General features: G+C 43.5%; 1 protein-coding gene across 4 annotated transcripts in view; it reads right to left on the bottom strand.

The window, feature by feature from the left end:
• ARMC2 (armadillo repeat containing 2) overlaps positions 1–16,980 on the bottom strand; it is a 249,722-nt gene that overhangs the window by 45,439 nt on the left and 187,303 nt on the right. For all 4 annotated transcript variants that reach the window (XM_068231267.1, XM_068231268.1, XM_068231266.1 and 1 more), the window contains 3 exons: positions 9,168–9,468; positions 4,613–4,735; positions 4,149–4,262 (listed from right to left, as the gene is read on the bottom strand). In XM_068231267.1, coding sequence (XP_068087368.1) covers positions 4,149–4,262; positions 4,613–4,735; positions 9,168–9,468 — 538 coding nt within the window. The remainder of the gene's footprint in view (positions 1–4,148; positions 4,263–4,612; positions 4,736–9,167; positions 9,469–16,980) is intronic.

Here is a 16,980-nt window from a genome sequence, read left to right as displayed (position 1 = left end):
CAAGTATTTTTCTACTTATATATGTGTTGTTTTTTTCTGAGATAGTATGGCTGACAGCTCCTCATTGAAGAAAAATAAATTTGTAAATTTCACTTCAATTTCCACATGCGCAAAAATCAGCACCTGCATGGTATCTCCTGCTATGGTGCATATAAATAATTCATTTCGTCCAGTAAGCAAAGACCACTAGTTTATTAAGTGAGTCATATAATCCACCTTGCAGACAGCTGTTTATAACTATTTTAGGCTTCATCATTTAAGTTGAATATTATATATAGGACTAGTATAAATAAATGGTTTCCTAATCTGTAAAGCCTCATCTACACGGGTAGATGAGGCTGCGATCCGGCGGCTCGATTAGCCGCCGGATCGCCTCTTCCGCGTGCCCGCCGCGTCCCCGCTCGCGCGCCGAATTCGATTCCCCGCTCGTCCCCGCCGGCGCCGCTTATCTTCTGCTCTATTCCCTGCCATTGTCCCCTCGCGGGGAGCGAGCAGGGAATCGGCGTTGCGGAGATCCGTCCTGCCGGATCTTATCAATCGAGCCGCTGATGCGGCTTTAGAAACACTGAGCAGATTTGGTTGTTTTGTTTGTTTAGATTAACCACTTGCCGACCGCACACTCATACCGTCCGGCGGCAAAGTGGTAGCTGGAGGACCAGCGACGCACATCTGCGTCGCCAGGTGCCGCCCTAATTAATCAGGAAAGGCCGCTCGCGCGAGTGGCCGTTTCCTGTTAGATCACGGAGCCAGACTAAATGTAAACGCAGGAGACATTTGTCTCCTTTGTTTACATTGAACGGCGCTGTTGCTACAGCAGCGCCGTAAGGCAGATCGGCGATCCCCGGCCAATCTGTGGCCGAGGATCGCCGCCATGTGACAGAGGACAGCCTGTCACAGGCTGCACAGGACGGATAGCGTCCTGTGCAGCCCAGATCACCAGGGGGGACAGGGAGGAGAGGGAGGGGGGAATTTTGCCGCGGAGGGGGGGTTTGAGGTGCCCCCCCCGCAACACCGAGGCAGGCAGAAGAGATCAGACCCCCCCCCTGCACATCATCCCCATAGGGGGAAAAAAAAGGGGGGCGATCTGATCGCTCTGCCTGCAACCTGATCTGTGCTGGGGGCTGCAGAGCTCACCCAGCACAGATCATAAAAAACAGCGCTGGTCCTTAAGGGGGGGGTAAAGGCTGGGTCCTCAAGTGGTTAAGTATTAAATAAATAATTTTTCATTTACAAAATTATTTGTTCAACAATAAACAAAAATAAAGCATAAAGATCATCATCTTACATGCCAAGTAATCATATAGAGAAAAACATACAGTAAAATTATTTCCATACATATTGAGATTGAACACGCTAATGACAGAAATTTGACCTTTTTTGTGGAATAGATGAAAAGCAACACTGAGAACTAAAGATAACACACTGGTAAACAGACCTAAATCTCTTCCAGTGCTGCTAATCATATTCAAACCGCGTATCGTATCCCTGATGAAAAGAGCAAAATACTGTATTTTTCAAAATATAAAGGTGGCCACACAACATACAATTTTTTAAATATCTGTTCAATTCAAGAATAGCAATACATTTTTCTGACTGATTGTAACAATTCAAAAATCTGACCAATGTACCACACACCTATGTTCAGTTTTTCCCCAATCATGAATAAAATAATTGAAAGCTCAGAAAAATTGATTGGAACTGTGCAACAAGTAATTGACAATCCATCGCACACCATACAATTCTTGATAAAGTTGGTCTGAAATTTCCAACAAGTCCATTCTCTAAAAAAGGAAAATAAATGGGAAATTTGATCGGACTATCGATCAAAAACAAAGAAAAGCTCACGATTTTTTGGGACAACTGAGCGAAATTATTGAATTGGTGGTAAATTAGATCATTTAATTGTATGTTGTGTGGCCACCTTAAGACGTACATTTTCTCCCTGTAAAATGGGGAGAAAAAGTCCCTGCGTCTTATATTCCAAAGACAGGCTGTCCCTGATTTACGATCGTCTGACACGCCGCGATGTCGGGGACTCCCTGCCTTGTCCCTGTGTGTGCTCCTCTAGTGCCCCGCATGTCTCTGTTTCCCTGTGTAGGAACAATTAGCCGTAACGTGGCTCACCTCACCAGTGGGGATCAGCAGACCTCTCATTTCCGGCGCTGCTCCTCTAGTGCCGGCTTCTGCTGATCATGACATCAGCAGAAGCCTTGCCTAGGGGAGCCACGGAGGAGATGAGAAGTCTGCTAATCCCTGGATGGACTCGCTGGTGAGGTGAGCTGTGCTGTGCTGCTGCTAATTGTTCTTACACAGGGGAGCAGAGACATACGGGGGACCACACAGGAGGATTGGAGGGGACACACGGGGACTGAAAGGGATAAGGGGACAGGGACACACAGGGGGACAGGAAGAGGGTGCAGGGGAACAGAAGGGGACACACAAGAGGACACGGGGACAGAAGGGGACACAGGAGGACAATGATTTGGGGAGAACATGTACAAGATGCTCCTGGAACATAGACGCACCAAGTTTAGTACATATTTTTCCCCCTGATTTTTGCCCTCTAAACCAGAGCATCTTATATTCTGAAAAATATGGTACCATAAGGTCTAGCTTGGTTTCCATTTGGCCATGAGACAGTTCTGGCATCTTCCAGTTAAACGCAATGTTCCTATGCTCACTAATAAGCAATGAGATTTATCACAGGACTTAAGTATCAGCTTCTAGGAAGATTACCAGCATTTAGTTAAAAGTGATTTGTAAACCAATGGCATGTTCAAACATACTGTAATTTAGCGATATCTGAGTAAAATGCCCTCACCATTTTACATCTCTAGACCACCCTGCACATAATATTCCCTGAGCCACACAAACGAGGCATCATACTGGTTAAGAAGGCAAATCACACTAAGTATTTTTTTTAGTAGGAGGGCTTTTTGGTCTCTTTTAATCCCCTATACTTTCCTAGTGGTTTTGGGTCACTCCGAGCTACTTGGTTACTCTGTTGTCCTGGTTAAGTTCGGATTATTTTGATGGGTTGCCAGAAGAAAGCTTTTTTCCCTAAAAAGAACATGGCAGCATGGCTTAGGTTTGCAAAGTTGTAACTGAATAAACCAAAAGACTTCTGGAACAATGCCATTTGCACAAAAGAGACCAAAAGAGACCATAATGCACAACATCAACATTTAGACATCAATTGCTTTGAAAATCTATGGGCCAAGAAGTGACTAGTAAAAGAGATTTTCAATGAATACAAACAATTGGTGCTAGTAGCGCTCAATATCATGTCCATATAAATAAACACACAGTTCCGTGGAGTCCCCCCCTTCATACAGGGACTCGCCAGATGATGCGGCCAGCCGGGCCCGTCAGTGCCTCTGGGGTGGGTGGGGACTCCATGGAACTGTGTGTTTATTTATATGGACATGATATTGAGAACTACTAGCACAATTGTTTGTATTCATTGAAGATATCACACGTATCATATAGTAGCGATCCACCTGGGACATCGGGTGTTGACAAGTCCAGATTACACTATTTACAACCAAAGACATTATTTGATATTCTTAAGTGTTTAACTGAGCGCTGTTTTAAGATTGTGATTTTGAAGTAAAAGATTTACCTGCCAGATAAAAACAAGATTTGCCTACCCAGGACTAGGAAAACACGTATGCCTATCTTTCCTTGCTTTGCTGCTTTTCTTATTTCTAGATATCTAATATTTAGGTGGAAATTATCTTGGGTGAAATATTGTTTTTTGGGTTGCTTATCTTGGTATTGGGGCATAAGAAGGGATAATAGACCCATGTCCCCTTTACTTATTTGGCATCTTCTGCAGGTCATAATGGCTGTAGTGCCATCTTTGGATGACTGTATGATGTTATTTGACTTTTGCTTACCATGTTTGTATTTTGTTTAACATCACAGTTCTTACTGTATTGCATCTGTATCTTATTTTTCAATAAAAACTTAAATACAAAAAAAACAAACCTATTTATGCCTAGAGTTCAGGTTTTACATAAACTTGGGCAATTTGCATTTAGAAATGGTAAAAAATAGTTAATCGCTGTAATTATTTGAAAAACCTATGAAGAACTTGATGCACATACATCTTTTTTTCCAGTCTAACTGTATAAAATCAAACTTACCGCTCTTCTGAATAATGAAGTCCCGTACATCATGGAAGTGAGAGAGATTGCCAAATACTCGCACTGCTTCAAGTATCCCCTCCATGTTATTTGAAAGTAATAGCTTGAATAGCACTGTTGAGAAGAGAAAAATGTTTTATCATGTTTGCCTGTAATAAAGTAAATTAGTCGCTGCCATCCAAGCACTCACAGTACCCACAGATTTTGCCTGGACAAAGCTTTGATTTTGCAATCAATTATGGACCAAAAACAAAATAAGCATGAGAGTTACTAAACAGGGAGAACTGAAAGCATTCAGAACACCCTCAGTTTCAGCTTAGCTGAATTGTGTGGAGTTTTAGTGAGAACACGAGACAGTGATTTTGAGTAACAGAATACGGGGGGGGGGGGGTATAAGCTGTGAAATTGGCCGTACACTTGATTATCAATATCTCCATGTTACGAACTTACAAAGGAAAACTTACATTTAGACATCTCAAGTCTTCTCTTGGTAATAGCAGAGTTTTCATTTTCATAGAAAGACAAATTACTGAGTGTTGCTACAGTATTGATCACCAGTTCCTCGCAGTCATCGATCGACTTGTATTCTAATTGAATAAGACAAACAAGAACATTCCAAGCTTTAAACAAATTGTAAAACTGGACACATAAGTCAAGGTTAACATTCAAGTCCTAAGCTGGCTTTGAAGTGTTTAACAGCTACAGCACTTATTCACAATATCTGATGACATTAAACTGTGTTTCTGGCATTTTCATTGGACTGAAATCGATCCAAAAATAAGATCGGACATGTTGGAAATTATCTATTGAACCATCTATCTGCCAAAATATCTTATGGTGTATTCCCAGCATAAAGAATTTATAAATAAGGTGAAAAATAGATAATCCATGAGATAATACAGGCCAGGAAAGATTATTCATGAGATAAGATGGAGAAGGAGAGATAATTCATAAGACAGATAAAGTGAATGATTCACTAAAGAACGTTAATGTTAAAAGGTGCAGATAAGACATTTTAGCATTACTGGCATTAACACTTTACATACATGCTTGAGTAATATGCAATGTATGTAGTGCATGTATGTAGCGCATTACACGATTTGTGTAGCTTGCTACACAAATTGCATGAAGGCCGGTAATCTTAATGTGCGCTATCTAAACATGTTAAGATTAACGTTTTTTAGTGAATCAACTCCAATGAAAGAAATTTCATCAGACAACAATATGGAGAAATATTTCATAAGACAAGACTGATATGGAGAGATATTTCATGAGATAAGACTGATAAGGAGAGATATTTCAAAAGATAAGACTGATATGGAGAGATATTTCGTAAGATAGGACTGATATGGAGATATATTTTATAAGACAAGACTGATATGGAGAGATATTTAATGAGACAAGACTGATAAGGAGAGAAATTTCCTAAGACAAGACTGCGATGGAGAGATATTTCATGATATAAGACTGATAAGGAGAGATATTTCATAAGATAAGACTGATATGGAGAGACATTTCATAAGATAAGACTGATATGGAGAGATATTTCACAAGTTAAGACTGATATGGAGATAGATTTATAAGATAAGACTGATATGGAGAGATATTCCATGAGACAAGACTGATAAGGAGAGATATTTCCTAAGACAAGACTGTGATGGAGAGATATTTCATGATATAAGACTGATAAGGAGAGATAGTTCATAAGATAAGACCCACCTCCGCTCTGTCTGTAGTTCGAGCAGGGCTACAAGAAAATGTCAGCTGATGCCCACATTTGTGGACATTGGCGGCCATTTTCTTGTAGCCCTGCACTAATTACGGATGGAGAGGAGGTGCAGAGAGACAGAGCGGGGCGGCAACACTGCGGCGAGTGGTCGACACTGCTGTGCACATGCACCCTTGGAAGCTGGCGCCCTTAGCGACCGCTCCAGTCGTTCAGATCAAAGGCCGGCTATGGATGAGACATATGGAGATATATTTCATTAGAGAAGACTGATAAGGAGAAATATTTCATGAGATAAGACTGATATACATGATAAACCATGAGAAAAGGGGCCTGATGCATGAAGGTTGGTAAATTTGCTGTGCGCACGCAGCGCATGGCAAATTTACTGGCACTAACCCCAGGAAGCAGCGTGCATTACAGTATTAGCTCAACGCAGACCCTGATTCACATGACACACATTACTTAGGTAATGCGGGTCATGCTTATTATGCAACACATGCTATGCTGTCAGCGTTAGTAATGGTAAAATTGGCATGTGCACAGCAATCCTACTGTTAGTTAGGTTAGTGAATCAAGGTCATGGAGATACTCCATGAGATAAGATAGATTTGGAGATACTACATGAGAAAGGCTATGTGAATCAAACTCCATGCAATCATTTTTGAATGTTGTAATCTTGAGGAGGTTAGTATTGGATAAGGTACATCACAGCCCCATGATGTAGCTGTGGGGGTTCCAGGCCTACATCTCCTAGCATAAAGTGGATTTGGTTTATTATGTTAGGAGAGCAGTGGAGAGAGAGCCTGTTTGAGCAAACAAGACCTAGTTAGTTTAAAAACAAATGTGTAACTTTTGGACGCATCACTTGGATCATAAAAGATTACAGAGGGGATAAGTGCAAGAGCAGCCATGCACCTGCAGTCAGAAGCACCGCCAATGCAAGAGCTTACGTACAGTGTATGATTAATGTAAAGGCCCACATGGCCATTCAACAAAGCAGGTCATTGTGGCACTGATGAAATTAGCACTGGTGCTCACCTATTGAAAAATAATCACTGAACCAATGAAAGATGTGTATAGGTTATGGTTCTTGGTTTGTGTTACAGAATAGGATAGGAAGGGTTAACAGTAAGGGTGAACGGATTAGGCATTAGAAAAGGGTCAAGGGTATGAAAACCATAGGGGAGATCCGCCAAAACATGGATGTCTGGATATAAACAGTAAGTAGATGATCGTGCGCTCCCCCTCTTCCACAATAAGCACGTTTCCAATAAAATTGTAAAGATATAGATCCCCTCTCGGGTACAGACTCACCAGATCCTTAGGTCTCAAGTGACCAAATCGCGCATCCGGGGGTGTTGGCCCCCCCGTCGCCTCTCTGGCCACTGTTTATCCTCCAGTGATTGCTGGCTCTGCTGGGCTCCGCTGGGCTCTCCTCCTCACTCATGCAGGATGTGGAAAAAATAAGAACAAGAGGACCAGCCTCTATTCGTGTATTACCTTCTTTTATTTTTCCATAAAAAAGTTAAAAACATACAGCAGATGCATATAGCAGCTGGATAACCAAGACTTATGGGCTAGGTGGAGTTAGCTCCCGGGTAGCCGCCCCTCACCGTCCCCTCAATCCCTCCACGCTGCTTGCTAAACTGCAAAAAAACGCCAGGCCGGGGATCACTCCAGTGACTCCTCTCAGCTGTGTTTCCTGGCGTACGCGTCACACGCTACGCATGTACGCGTTGACGTCACTCAAGCCACGTGGCTTGAGTGACGTCAACGCGTACATGCGTAGCGTGTGACGCGTACGCCAGGAAACACAGCTGAGAGGAGTCACTGGAGTGATCCCCGGCCTGGCGTTTTTTTGCAGTTTAGCAAGCAGCGTGGAGGGATTGAGGGGACGGTGAGGGGCGGCTACCCGGGAGCTAACTCCACCTAGCCCATAAGTCTTTGTTATCCAGCTGCTATATGCATCTGCTGTATGTTTTTAACTTTTTTATGGAAAAATAAAAGAAGGTAATACACGAATAGAGGCTGGTCCTCTTGTTCTTATTTTTTCCACATCCTGCATGAGTGAGGAGGAGAGCCCAGCGGAGCCCAGCAGAGCCAGCAATCACTGGAGGATAAACAGTGGCCAGAGAGGCGACGGGGGGGCCAACACCCCCGGATGCGCGATTTGGTCACTTGAGACCTAAGGATCTGGTGAGTCTGTACCCGAGAGGGGATCTATATCTTTACAATTTTATTGGAAACGTGCTTATTGTGGAAGAGGGGGAGCGCACGATCATCTACTTGCATAAACTTTACCAGTACAACCTGGCATATCCTGCAGCACCCCATATAGTTGTTTATTTATATTTGGACTTTTTTGGCTAGGTGCCTTTGGGACTCTATATACCCAGAGAGGTGGTTGTGCCATCTGGGGTGGTTATAAATTAATTGTGAGCGCTGAAATTTTCTTTTCCTTTTCTGGATATAAACAGTGTTGCCTAGATAAAGCACACAAGCATTAGTAATCGCTTTTCTGATACTCCCAACACCTGTGCTGAATTCCTACTTACTCAACAAAGCTGGCCACAACCATAAATCTTGATTTTTTTTTTTTCTCTTCCAACAGTCTACTTACACTTAAGTGACAGTTTTACAAGCTGTTCTATGGAGAGGAACAGAAAAGCACGAGAAGGAGGCTCCCTGCAGCACCCACAGAAACATTCCTCCACAGCTGAATGCTAGTTGCTAGAGATGGTCAATGAGCTGCTAATAATACTGGTTTCCATGCAAATTGGAATTGAACCAATCCAAATCGGCAGGAAGTGCATCTGACCGACCCAATGCTAAGGTGCAAGATGCAATTTGCATTAGATATGAATGCAACCTGGATTTATTAGCATATTATTCACCATCTGAGGCAGTTGCTCATGTTTTGTTAGGCACATGAACTGTAGTGCCACAGACACAAACATGGCACTATGTCATAAGTGGAAGCAACTGAGCTACTCAGGCTTTCTTCTTATGCAATTAGCGGCCTCCATATTCTTCTCACTTAACAAGGATCTAGGTTTGGAGTTAAGATTCAATATGAGCTTTCTATGGCCCCTCTGAAGTTGCAAATTATGGAGGCTAGAATCTGTAAAGGGAATATCCTTTCAGAATGAAATAAGCAGCTCTGCTGGACACATGATGGGGCCGGCCTCCTATAGTGGAATTCAGATACCTCTAATGAAGTGATGAGATACAAAATTTGAGTAAGTGGCCTGCAGAAACCATAGACACAATTACTGTAAAGCAAGACTTACCTAGGATGTGAATTAATAGTGATATACAGCTCTGATCAGCAGCCAGGTGTTTGCCAATAGCTGGATGCACAGACAGGTTCGCTAACAGACTTATTAATTTTATTAAAACATCTTCAACTTCAGAAGGTCTCTTCAGGTCCTTCAGATTCTCCTTTTGTGCCTTTTTGTCAATGTCACAGTGACTCTGGAGCAGGCTAAGTAAAGTAATAATGCTTCCTTTCACTTCATAGAATTCTTCACGTGCCTTATTAGCCTTGGCTGTTAAATTGCTCAGTGTAAATACAATGCGCACTACAAGGTCCTATAACAAATGTAAATCCATTTTAATTTATTAATATTTAAATGCAACACTCTTTAGCACTTGGTATTCAAGAACAGCACAGCGAATAAAGACACATAATATTTCAATGCAACACTCTAGCACTTGGTATACAAGAACAGCACAGCGAGTAAAGACACATTAATTACATGAAAAACAGGCTAAGATAGAGAGCTAAATAGTATCAGTATGAATTCTGCAAACATACTGGAGTAAAGCATGGCTTCACTGGCGTCTCCCAATCAAAATTGTCAGACTCAGTTTGGGTAGAGATTGTCCCGGTAAGCTTTGTAAAAATGATTTTGCAGTACTATGATTAGACGCTCCTCTGGTTGTTTAATTGTGTTGCACAAATTGGCTGCGGGCAGCACGGATACTTCCAGTGGCCAATAAGTTGATGCATCTTTAGCGAATTAACTAGACTTAATGCAAGCATTAGGGATAGAATAAGGGTTAAGGTTAGTTTTTGTTAGGCTTATTTAGCTGACAATTTTTTAAAAAAGTTTCTTTTGCTACCTTAACCACTTGAGGACCACAGTCTTTTCGCCCCTTAAGGACCAGAGCCTTTTTTTCCATTCAGACCACTGCAGCTTTCACGGTTTATTGCTCGGTCATACAACCTACCACCTAAATGAATTTTACCTCCTTTTCTTGTCACTAATACAGCTTTCTTTTAGTGCTATTTGATTGCTGCTGCGAGTTTTACTTTTTATTATATTCATCAAAAAAGACATGAATTTTGTAAAAAAAAATGACTTTTTTAACTTGCTGTGCTGACATTTTTCAAATAAAGTAAAATTTCCTATACATTTGAGCGCAAAAGTTATTCTGCTACATGTCTTTGATAAAAAAAAACATTCAGTGTGTATTTATTGGATTGGGTAAAAGTTATAGTGTTTACAAACTATGGTGCCAAAAGTGAATTTTCCCATTTTCAAGCATCTCTGACTATTCTGACCCCGTCATGTTTCATGAGGTGCTAAAATTCCAGGATAGTATAAATACCCCCCAAATGACCCCATTTTGGAAAGAAGACATCCCAAAGTATTCAGTGAGAGGCATGGTGAGTTCATAGAAGATTTTATTTTTTGTCACAAGTTAGCGGAAAATGACACTTTGTGACAAAAAAAAAAAAAGTTTCCATTTCTTCTGACTTGCGACAAAAAAAAAAAAAAAGAAATCTGCCACGGACTCACTATGCTCCTCTCTGAATACCTTGAAGTGTCTACTTTCCAAAATGGGGTCATTTGTGGGGTATGTTCACTGTCCTGGCATTTGGGGGGTGCCTAATTGTAAGCACCCCTGTAAAGCCTAAAGATGCTCATTGGACTTTGGGCCCCTTAGCGCAGTTAGGCTGCAAAAAAGTGCCACACGTGGTATTGCCGTACTCAGGAGAAGTAGTATAATGTGTTTTGGGGTGTATTTTTACACATACCCATGCTGGGTGGGAGAAATATCTCCGTAAATGACAATTTTTTGATTTTTTTTTACACACAATTGTCTATTTACAGAGATATTTCTCCCACTCAGCATGGGTATGTGTAAAAATACACCCCAAAACACATTATACTACTTCTCCTGAGTACAGCGATACCACATGTGTGGCACTTTTTTGCACCCTAACTGCGCTAAGGGGCCCAAAGTCCAATGAGTACCTTTAGGATTTCACAGGTCATTTTGCGACATTTGGTTTCAAGACTACTCCTCACGGTTTAGGGCCCCTAAAAAGCCAGGGCAGTATAGGAACCCCACAAATGACCCCATTTTAGAAGACACCCCAAGGTATTCCGTTAGGAGTATGGTGAGTTCATAGAAGATTTTTTTTTTTTGTCACAAGTTAGCGGAAATTGATTTTAATTGTGTTTTTTTCACAAAGTGTCATTTTCCGCTAACTTGTGACAAAAAATACAAGAAATGTAATGTTTAATGACAGTTTGCTGGAGAGTTATTGAGCGGAGTAGAAGAGAGTGTGTGTTTAAAACTGGTGTTAACTTATGAGAAACAAAAAAAAAATGAAAAGCTTTAACCACTTGCTGACCGCCCACAGCCCATGGGCGGCGGCAAAGTGGATACCTTAAGGACCGCAATACGCCTTAGGGCGTTGCGTCCTTTTCCTATGCCGGGGGAGCGATCGCGTCATTGATGACGCGCGCTTGCCCCGGCAACTGGCTCCGCCCACCCGCCGCAACATCCCGCCGGCCATACGGAAGCGCCGGCGGGATGTTAACCCCGCGATCGATGCTACAAAGTGTATAATACACTTTGTAATGTATACAGGCTGGCTCCTGCCCTGGTGGTCCCAGTGTCCGAGGGACCACCAGGGCAGGCTGCAGCCACCCTAGTCTGCACCCAAACACACTGATCTGGCCCCCCCCGCCCACTGATCGCCCACAGCACCCCTCAGACCCCCCCCCCTGCCCACCCCCCAGACCCCTGTTTGCACCCAATCACCCCCCTAATAACCCATCAATCAATCCCTGTCACTATCTGTCAACGCTATTTTTTTTTTTATCCCCCCCCCCCCTGCCCCCTCCTGATCACCCCCCCACCCCTCAGATTCTCCCCAGGACCCCCCCCCCCCACCCCTGTGTACTGTATGCATCTATCCCCCCTGATAACCTGTCAATCACCTGTCAATCACCCATCAATCACCCATCAATCACCCCCTGTCACTGCCACCCAACAATCAGCCCCTAACCTGCCCCTTGCGGGCAATCTGATCACCCACCCACACCAATAGATCGCCCGCAGATCCGACATCAGATCACCTCCCAAATCCATTGTTTACATCTATTCTCTCCTCTAAACACCCACTAATTACCCATCAATCACCCATAAATCACCACCTGTCACTTTTACCTATCAGATCAGACCCTAATCTGCCCCTTGCGGGCACCCAATCACCCGCCAACACGCTCAGATTGCCCTCTGACCCCCCCCTTATCAATTCGCCAGTGCATTAATTACATCTGTTCTTCCCTGTAATAACCCACTGATCACCTGTCAATCACCTGCCAATCACCTATCACCCATCAATCACCCCCTGTCACCCCCTGTCACTGCCACCCATCAATCAGCCCCTAACCTGCCCCTTGCGGGCAATTTGATCACCCACCCACACCAATAGATCGCCCGCAGATCCGACATCAGATCACCTCCCAAATCCATTGTTTACATCTATTCTCTCCTCTAAACACCCACTAATTACCCATCAATCACCCCCTATCACCACCTGTCACGGTTACCTATCAGATCAGACCCTAATCTGCCCCTTGCGGGCACCCAATCACCCGCTCACACGCTCAGATTGCCCTCAGACCCCCCCTTATCAATTCGCCAGTGCATTAATTACATATGTTCTTCCCTGTAATAACCCACTGATCACCTGTCAATCACCTGCCAATCACCTATCACCCATCAATCACCCCCTGTCACTGCCACCCATCAATCAGCCCCTAACCTGCCCCTTGCGGGCAATTTGATCACCCACCCACACCAATAGATCGCCCGCAGATCCGACATCAGATCACCTCCCAAATCCATTGTTTACATCTATTCTCTCCTCTAAACACCCACTAATTACCCATCAATCACCCCCTATCACCACCTGTCACTTTTACCTATCAGATCAGACCCTAATCTGCCCCTTGCGGACACCCAATCACCCGCCAACACGCTCAGATTGCCCTCTGACCCCCCCTTATCAATTCACCAGTGCATTAATTACATCTGTTCTTCCCTGTAATAACTCACTGATCACCTGTCAATCACCTGTCAATCACCTATCACCCATCAATCACCCCCTGTCACTGCCACCCATCAATCAGCCCCGTCACTGCCACCCATCAATCACCCCCTGTCACTGCCACCCATCAATCAGTCCCTAACCTGCCCCTTGCGGGCAATCTGATCACCCACCCACACCATCCGATCGCCTGCAGACCCGCAGTCAGATCACCTCCCAAGTGCATTGCATCTGTTCTCTCCTCTAAACACCCACTAATTACCCATCAATCACCCCCTGTCACTGCTACCCATCAGATTAGACCCTCATCTGCCCCTAGGGCACCCAATCACCCGCCCACACCCTCAGACCCCAGCCCTGATCACCTCGCCATTGCATTACTTGCATCTATTCCCCCCACTAATCACACCTTGAGACACCCATCAATCACCTCCTGTTACCCCCTAGCACACCTACCCATCAGATCAGGCCCTAATTTGCCCCGTGTGGGCTTCTGATCACTTGGCCAAACCCTCAGATCCCCCTTAGACCCCCTTCCGATCACCTCCCCAGTGCATTGAGTGCATCTATTTTCCCCTCTAATCACCCCCTGAGACACCCATCAATCACCTCCTGTCACCCCCCTAGCACTCCTATCCATCAGATCAGGCCCAATACAACCTGTCATCTAAAAGGCCACCCTGCTTATGACCGGTTCCACAAAATTCGGCCCCTCATAGACCACCTGTCATCAAAATTTGCAGATGCTTATACCCCTGAACAGTCATTTTGAGACATTTGGTTTCCAGACTACTCACGGTTTTGGGCCCGTAAAATGCCAGGGCGGTATAGGAACCCCACAAGTGACCCCATTTTAGAAAAAAGACACCCCAAGGTATTCTGTTAGGTGTATGACGAGTTCATAGAAGATTTTATTTTTTGTCAAAAGTTAGCGGAAATTGATTTTTATTGTTTTTTTTCCACAAAGTGTCATTTTTCACTAACTTGTGACTAAAAATAAAATCTTCTATGACCTCGCCATACACCTAACGGAATACCTTGGGGTGTCTTCTTTCTAAAATGGGGTCAATTGTCATTTACAGAGATATTTCTCCCACCCAGCATGGGTATATGTAAAAATACACCCCAAAACACATTATACTACTTCTCCTGAGTACGGCGGTACCACATGTGTGGCACTTTTTTGCACCCTAAGTGCGCTAAGGGGCCCAAAGTCCAATGAGTACCTTTAGGATTTCAAGGGTCATTTTGAGACATTTGTTTTTAAGACTACTCCTCACAGTTTAGGGCCCCTAAAATGCCAGGGCAGTATAGGAACCCCACAAATGACCCCATTTTAGAAAGAAGACACCCCAAGGTATTCCGTTAGGAGTATGGTGAGTTCATAGAAGATTTTATTTTTTGTCACAAGTTAGCGGAAAACTACACTTTGTGAAAAAAATCACTTAAGATCAATTTCCGCTAACTTGTGACAAAAAATAAAATCTTCTATGAACTCACCATACTGCTAACGGAATACCTTGGGGTGTCTTCTTTCTAAAATTGGGTCATTTGTGGGGTTCCTATACTGCCCTGGCATTTTAGGGGCCCTAAACTGTGAGGAGTAGTCTTAAAAACAAATTTCTCAAAATGACCTGTGAAATCCTAAAGGTACTCATTGGACTTTGGGCCCCTTAGCGCAGTTAGGGTGCAAAAAAGTGCCACACATGGGGTGTATTTTTACACATACCCATGCTGAGTGGGAGAAATATCTCTGTAAATGGACAATTGTGTGTAAAAAAAATAAAAAAAATTGTCATTTACAGAGATATTTCTCCCACCCAGCATGGGTATGTGTAAAAATACACCCTAAAACACATTACACTACTTCTCCTGAGTACGGCAATACCACATGTGTGGCACTTTTTTGCAGCCTAACTGCGCTAAGAGGCCCAAAGTCCAATGAGCACCTTTAGGCTTTACAGGGGTGCTTACAATTAGGCACCCCCCAAAATGCCAGGACAGTAAACACACCCCACAAATGACCCCATTTTGGAAAGTAGACCCTTCAAGGTATTCAGAGAGGGGCATGGTGAGTCCGTGGCAGATTTTTTTGTCGCAAGTCAGAAGAAATGGAAGCTTTTTTTTTTTTTTTTTTGTCACAAAGTGTCATTTTCCGCTAACTTGTGACAAAAAATAAAATCTTCTATGAACTCACCATGCCTCTCAGTGAATACTTTGGGATGTCTTCTTTCCAAAATGGGGTCATTTGGAGGGTATTTATACTATCCTGGAATTTTAGCACCTCATGAAACCTGACAGGGGGTCAGAAAAGTCATAGATGCTTGAAAATGGGAAAATTCACTTTTGGCACCATAGTTTGTAAACGCTATAACTTTTACCCAATCCAATAAATATACACTGAATGTTTTTTTTTTTATCAAAGACATGTAGCAGAATAACTTTCGCGCTCAAATGTATAGGAAATTTTACTTTATTTGAAAAATGTCAGCACAGAAAGTTTTTTGACAAAATTCATGTCTTTTTTGATGAATATAATAAAAAGTAAAACTCGCAGCAGCAATCAAATAGCGCCAAAAGAAAGCTGTATTAGTGAGAAGAAAAGGAGGTAAAATTCATTTAGGTGGTAGGTTGTATGAGCGAGCAATAAACCGTGAAAGCTGCAGTGGTCTGAATGGAGAAAAAGGCTCTGATCCTTAAGGGGTAGAAAGACTGTGGTCCTCAAGTGGTTAACCTCCCTGGTGGTATGATTACTTCCAGGTTTTAAATTAAATAACAAATGCTATTTTTAGTGAAATAATTCAGTGACACCTGATGTAGGTGGCTGTAGACTGGACAGAAAACTTTGAGACCACCAAGGTTGTACACAATAAAACAATATATAAACTTCTTTGATAGGTTTACTAGCATCGGTAGGTGGAGTAACCCGCTTACCCATAATTCCATATTAATTTTCAAACTCCACCCCCAGGGGCAGGCCACAGCAATGCAGATGGGGATGGCCACAGAACTGAAACACTTTGGACTAAAATGGCCACGGCAGTCTTGCCGACAGGGCTGGATTTGTGGGAAGGCCTCCTAGGCACGTGACTAGGGCGGAGCCAAGCAAGGGGCGGGTGGCCGGAGAGTTTCCTAAGCAGCAGCACAAGTCGCCCCAGGCTGCTCCATCTACAGTCACACAGCACAATGAATCATATGCTCTGATCTGCAGCCACCTCACTCTGCCCCTGCTGTGCTGTGTGTCTGTGTGCAGTGGGCGGCTACAGACCAGGAGAAGTGCGGGGATCAGTAACGGACAATAGCCCAATTACGTCATGCAGCTGAAGGAGGTCCACATGGCTGCTCCTGTGTGCAGTGTGCACGGAAGTTTCACTTGTGCAGTGAAGTGAAACCAGAGAGGATGGGTCTGCATGAGAAGCAGAAGACAGCATAGATATAGCGCTGCTATGAGAACAAGCCAGGCCAGCCAGGAAAGTATTCAGAGCAAGCAAGAAGTTAAAGGGAGACGAGTTTGAGCTGGGAGGGGGAGAGGTGAAGACCAGCCTTCCTTGGACTAGAGGGGAAAGATCAGAGGGGAGAGATAAGCATCATAAACTTGTGTCCCAGACTCTCAAATCCCTCACTGTGCTGGAGAAGCAAGCAATAAAGCAAATCATCTCCTAGCCAGTTCCTAGTAAGAATTCTGCAGAGTTACAGATCCATTACTACACATCTGGCTTACTGCTCTATATTTTGTGTTAGAGTGTGTG

This window comes from Hyperolius riggenbachi, chromosome 4 (assembly GCF_040937935.1).
Source record: "Hyperolius riggenbachi isolate aHypRig1 chromosome 4, aHypRig1.pri, whole genome shotgun sequence".
Classification (NCBI taxonomy): domain Eukaryota; kingdom Metazoa; phylum Chordata; class Amphibia; order Anura; family Hyperoliidae; genus Hyperolius; species Hyperolius riggenbachi.
Note: the sequence above shows the minus strand (reverse complement) of the source record. Positions and strands in the feature narration are given on the sequence as shown.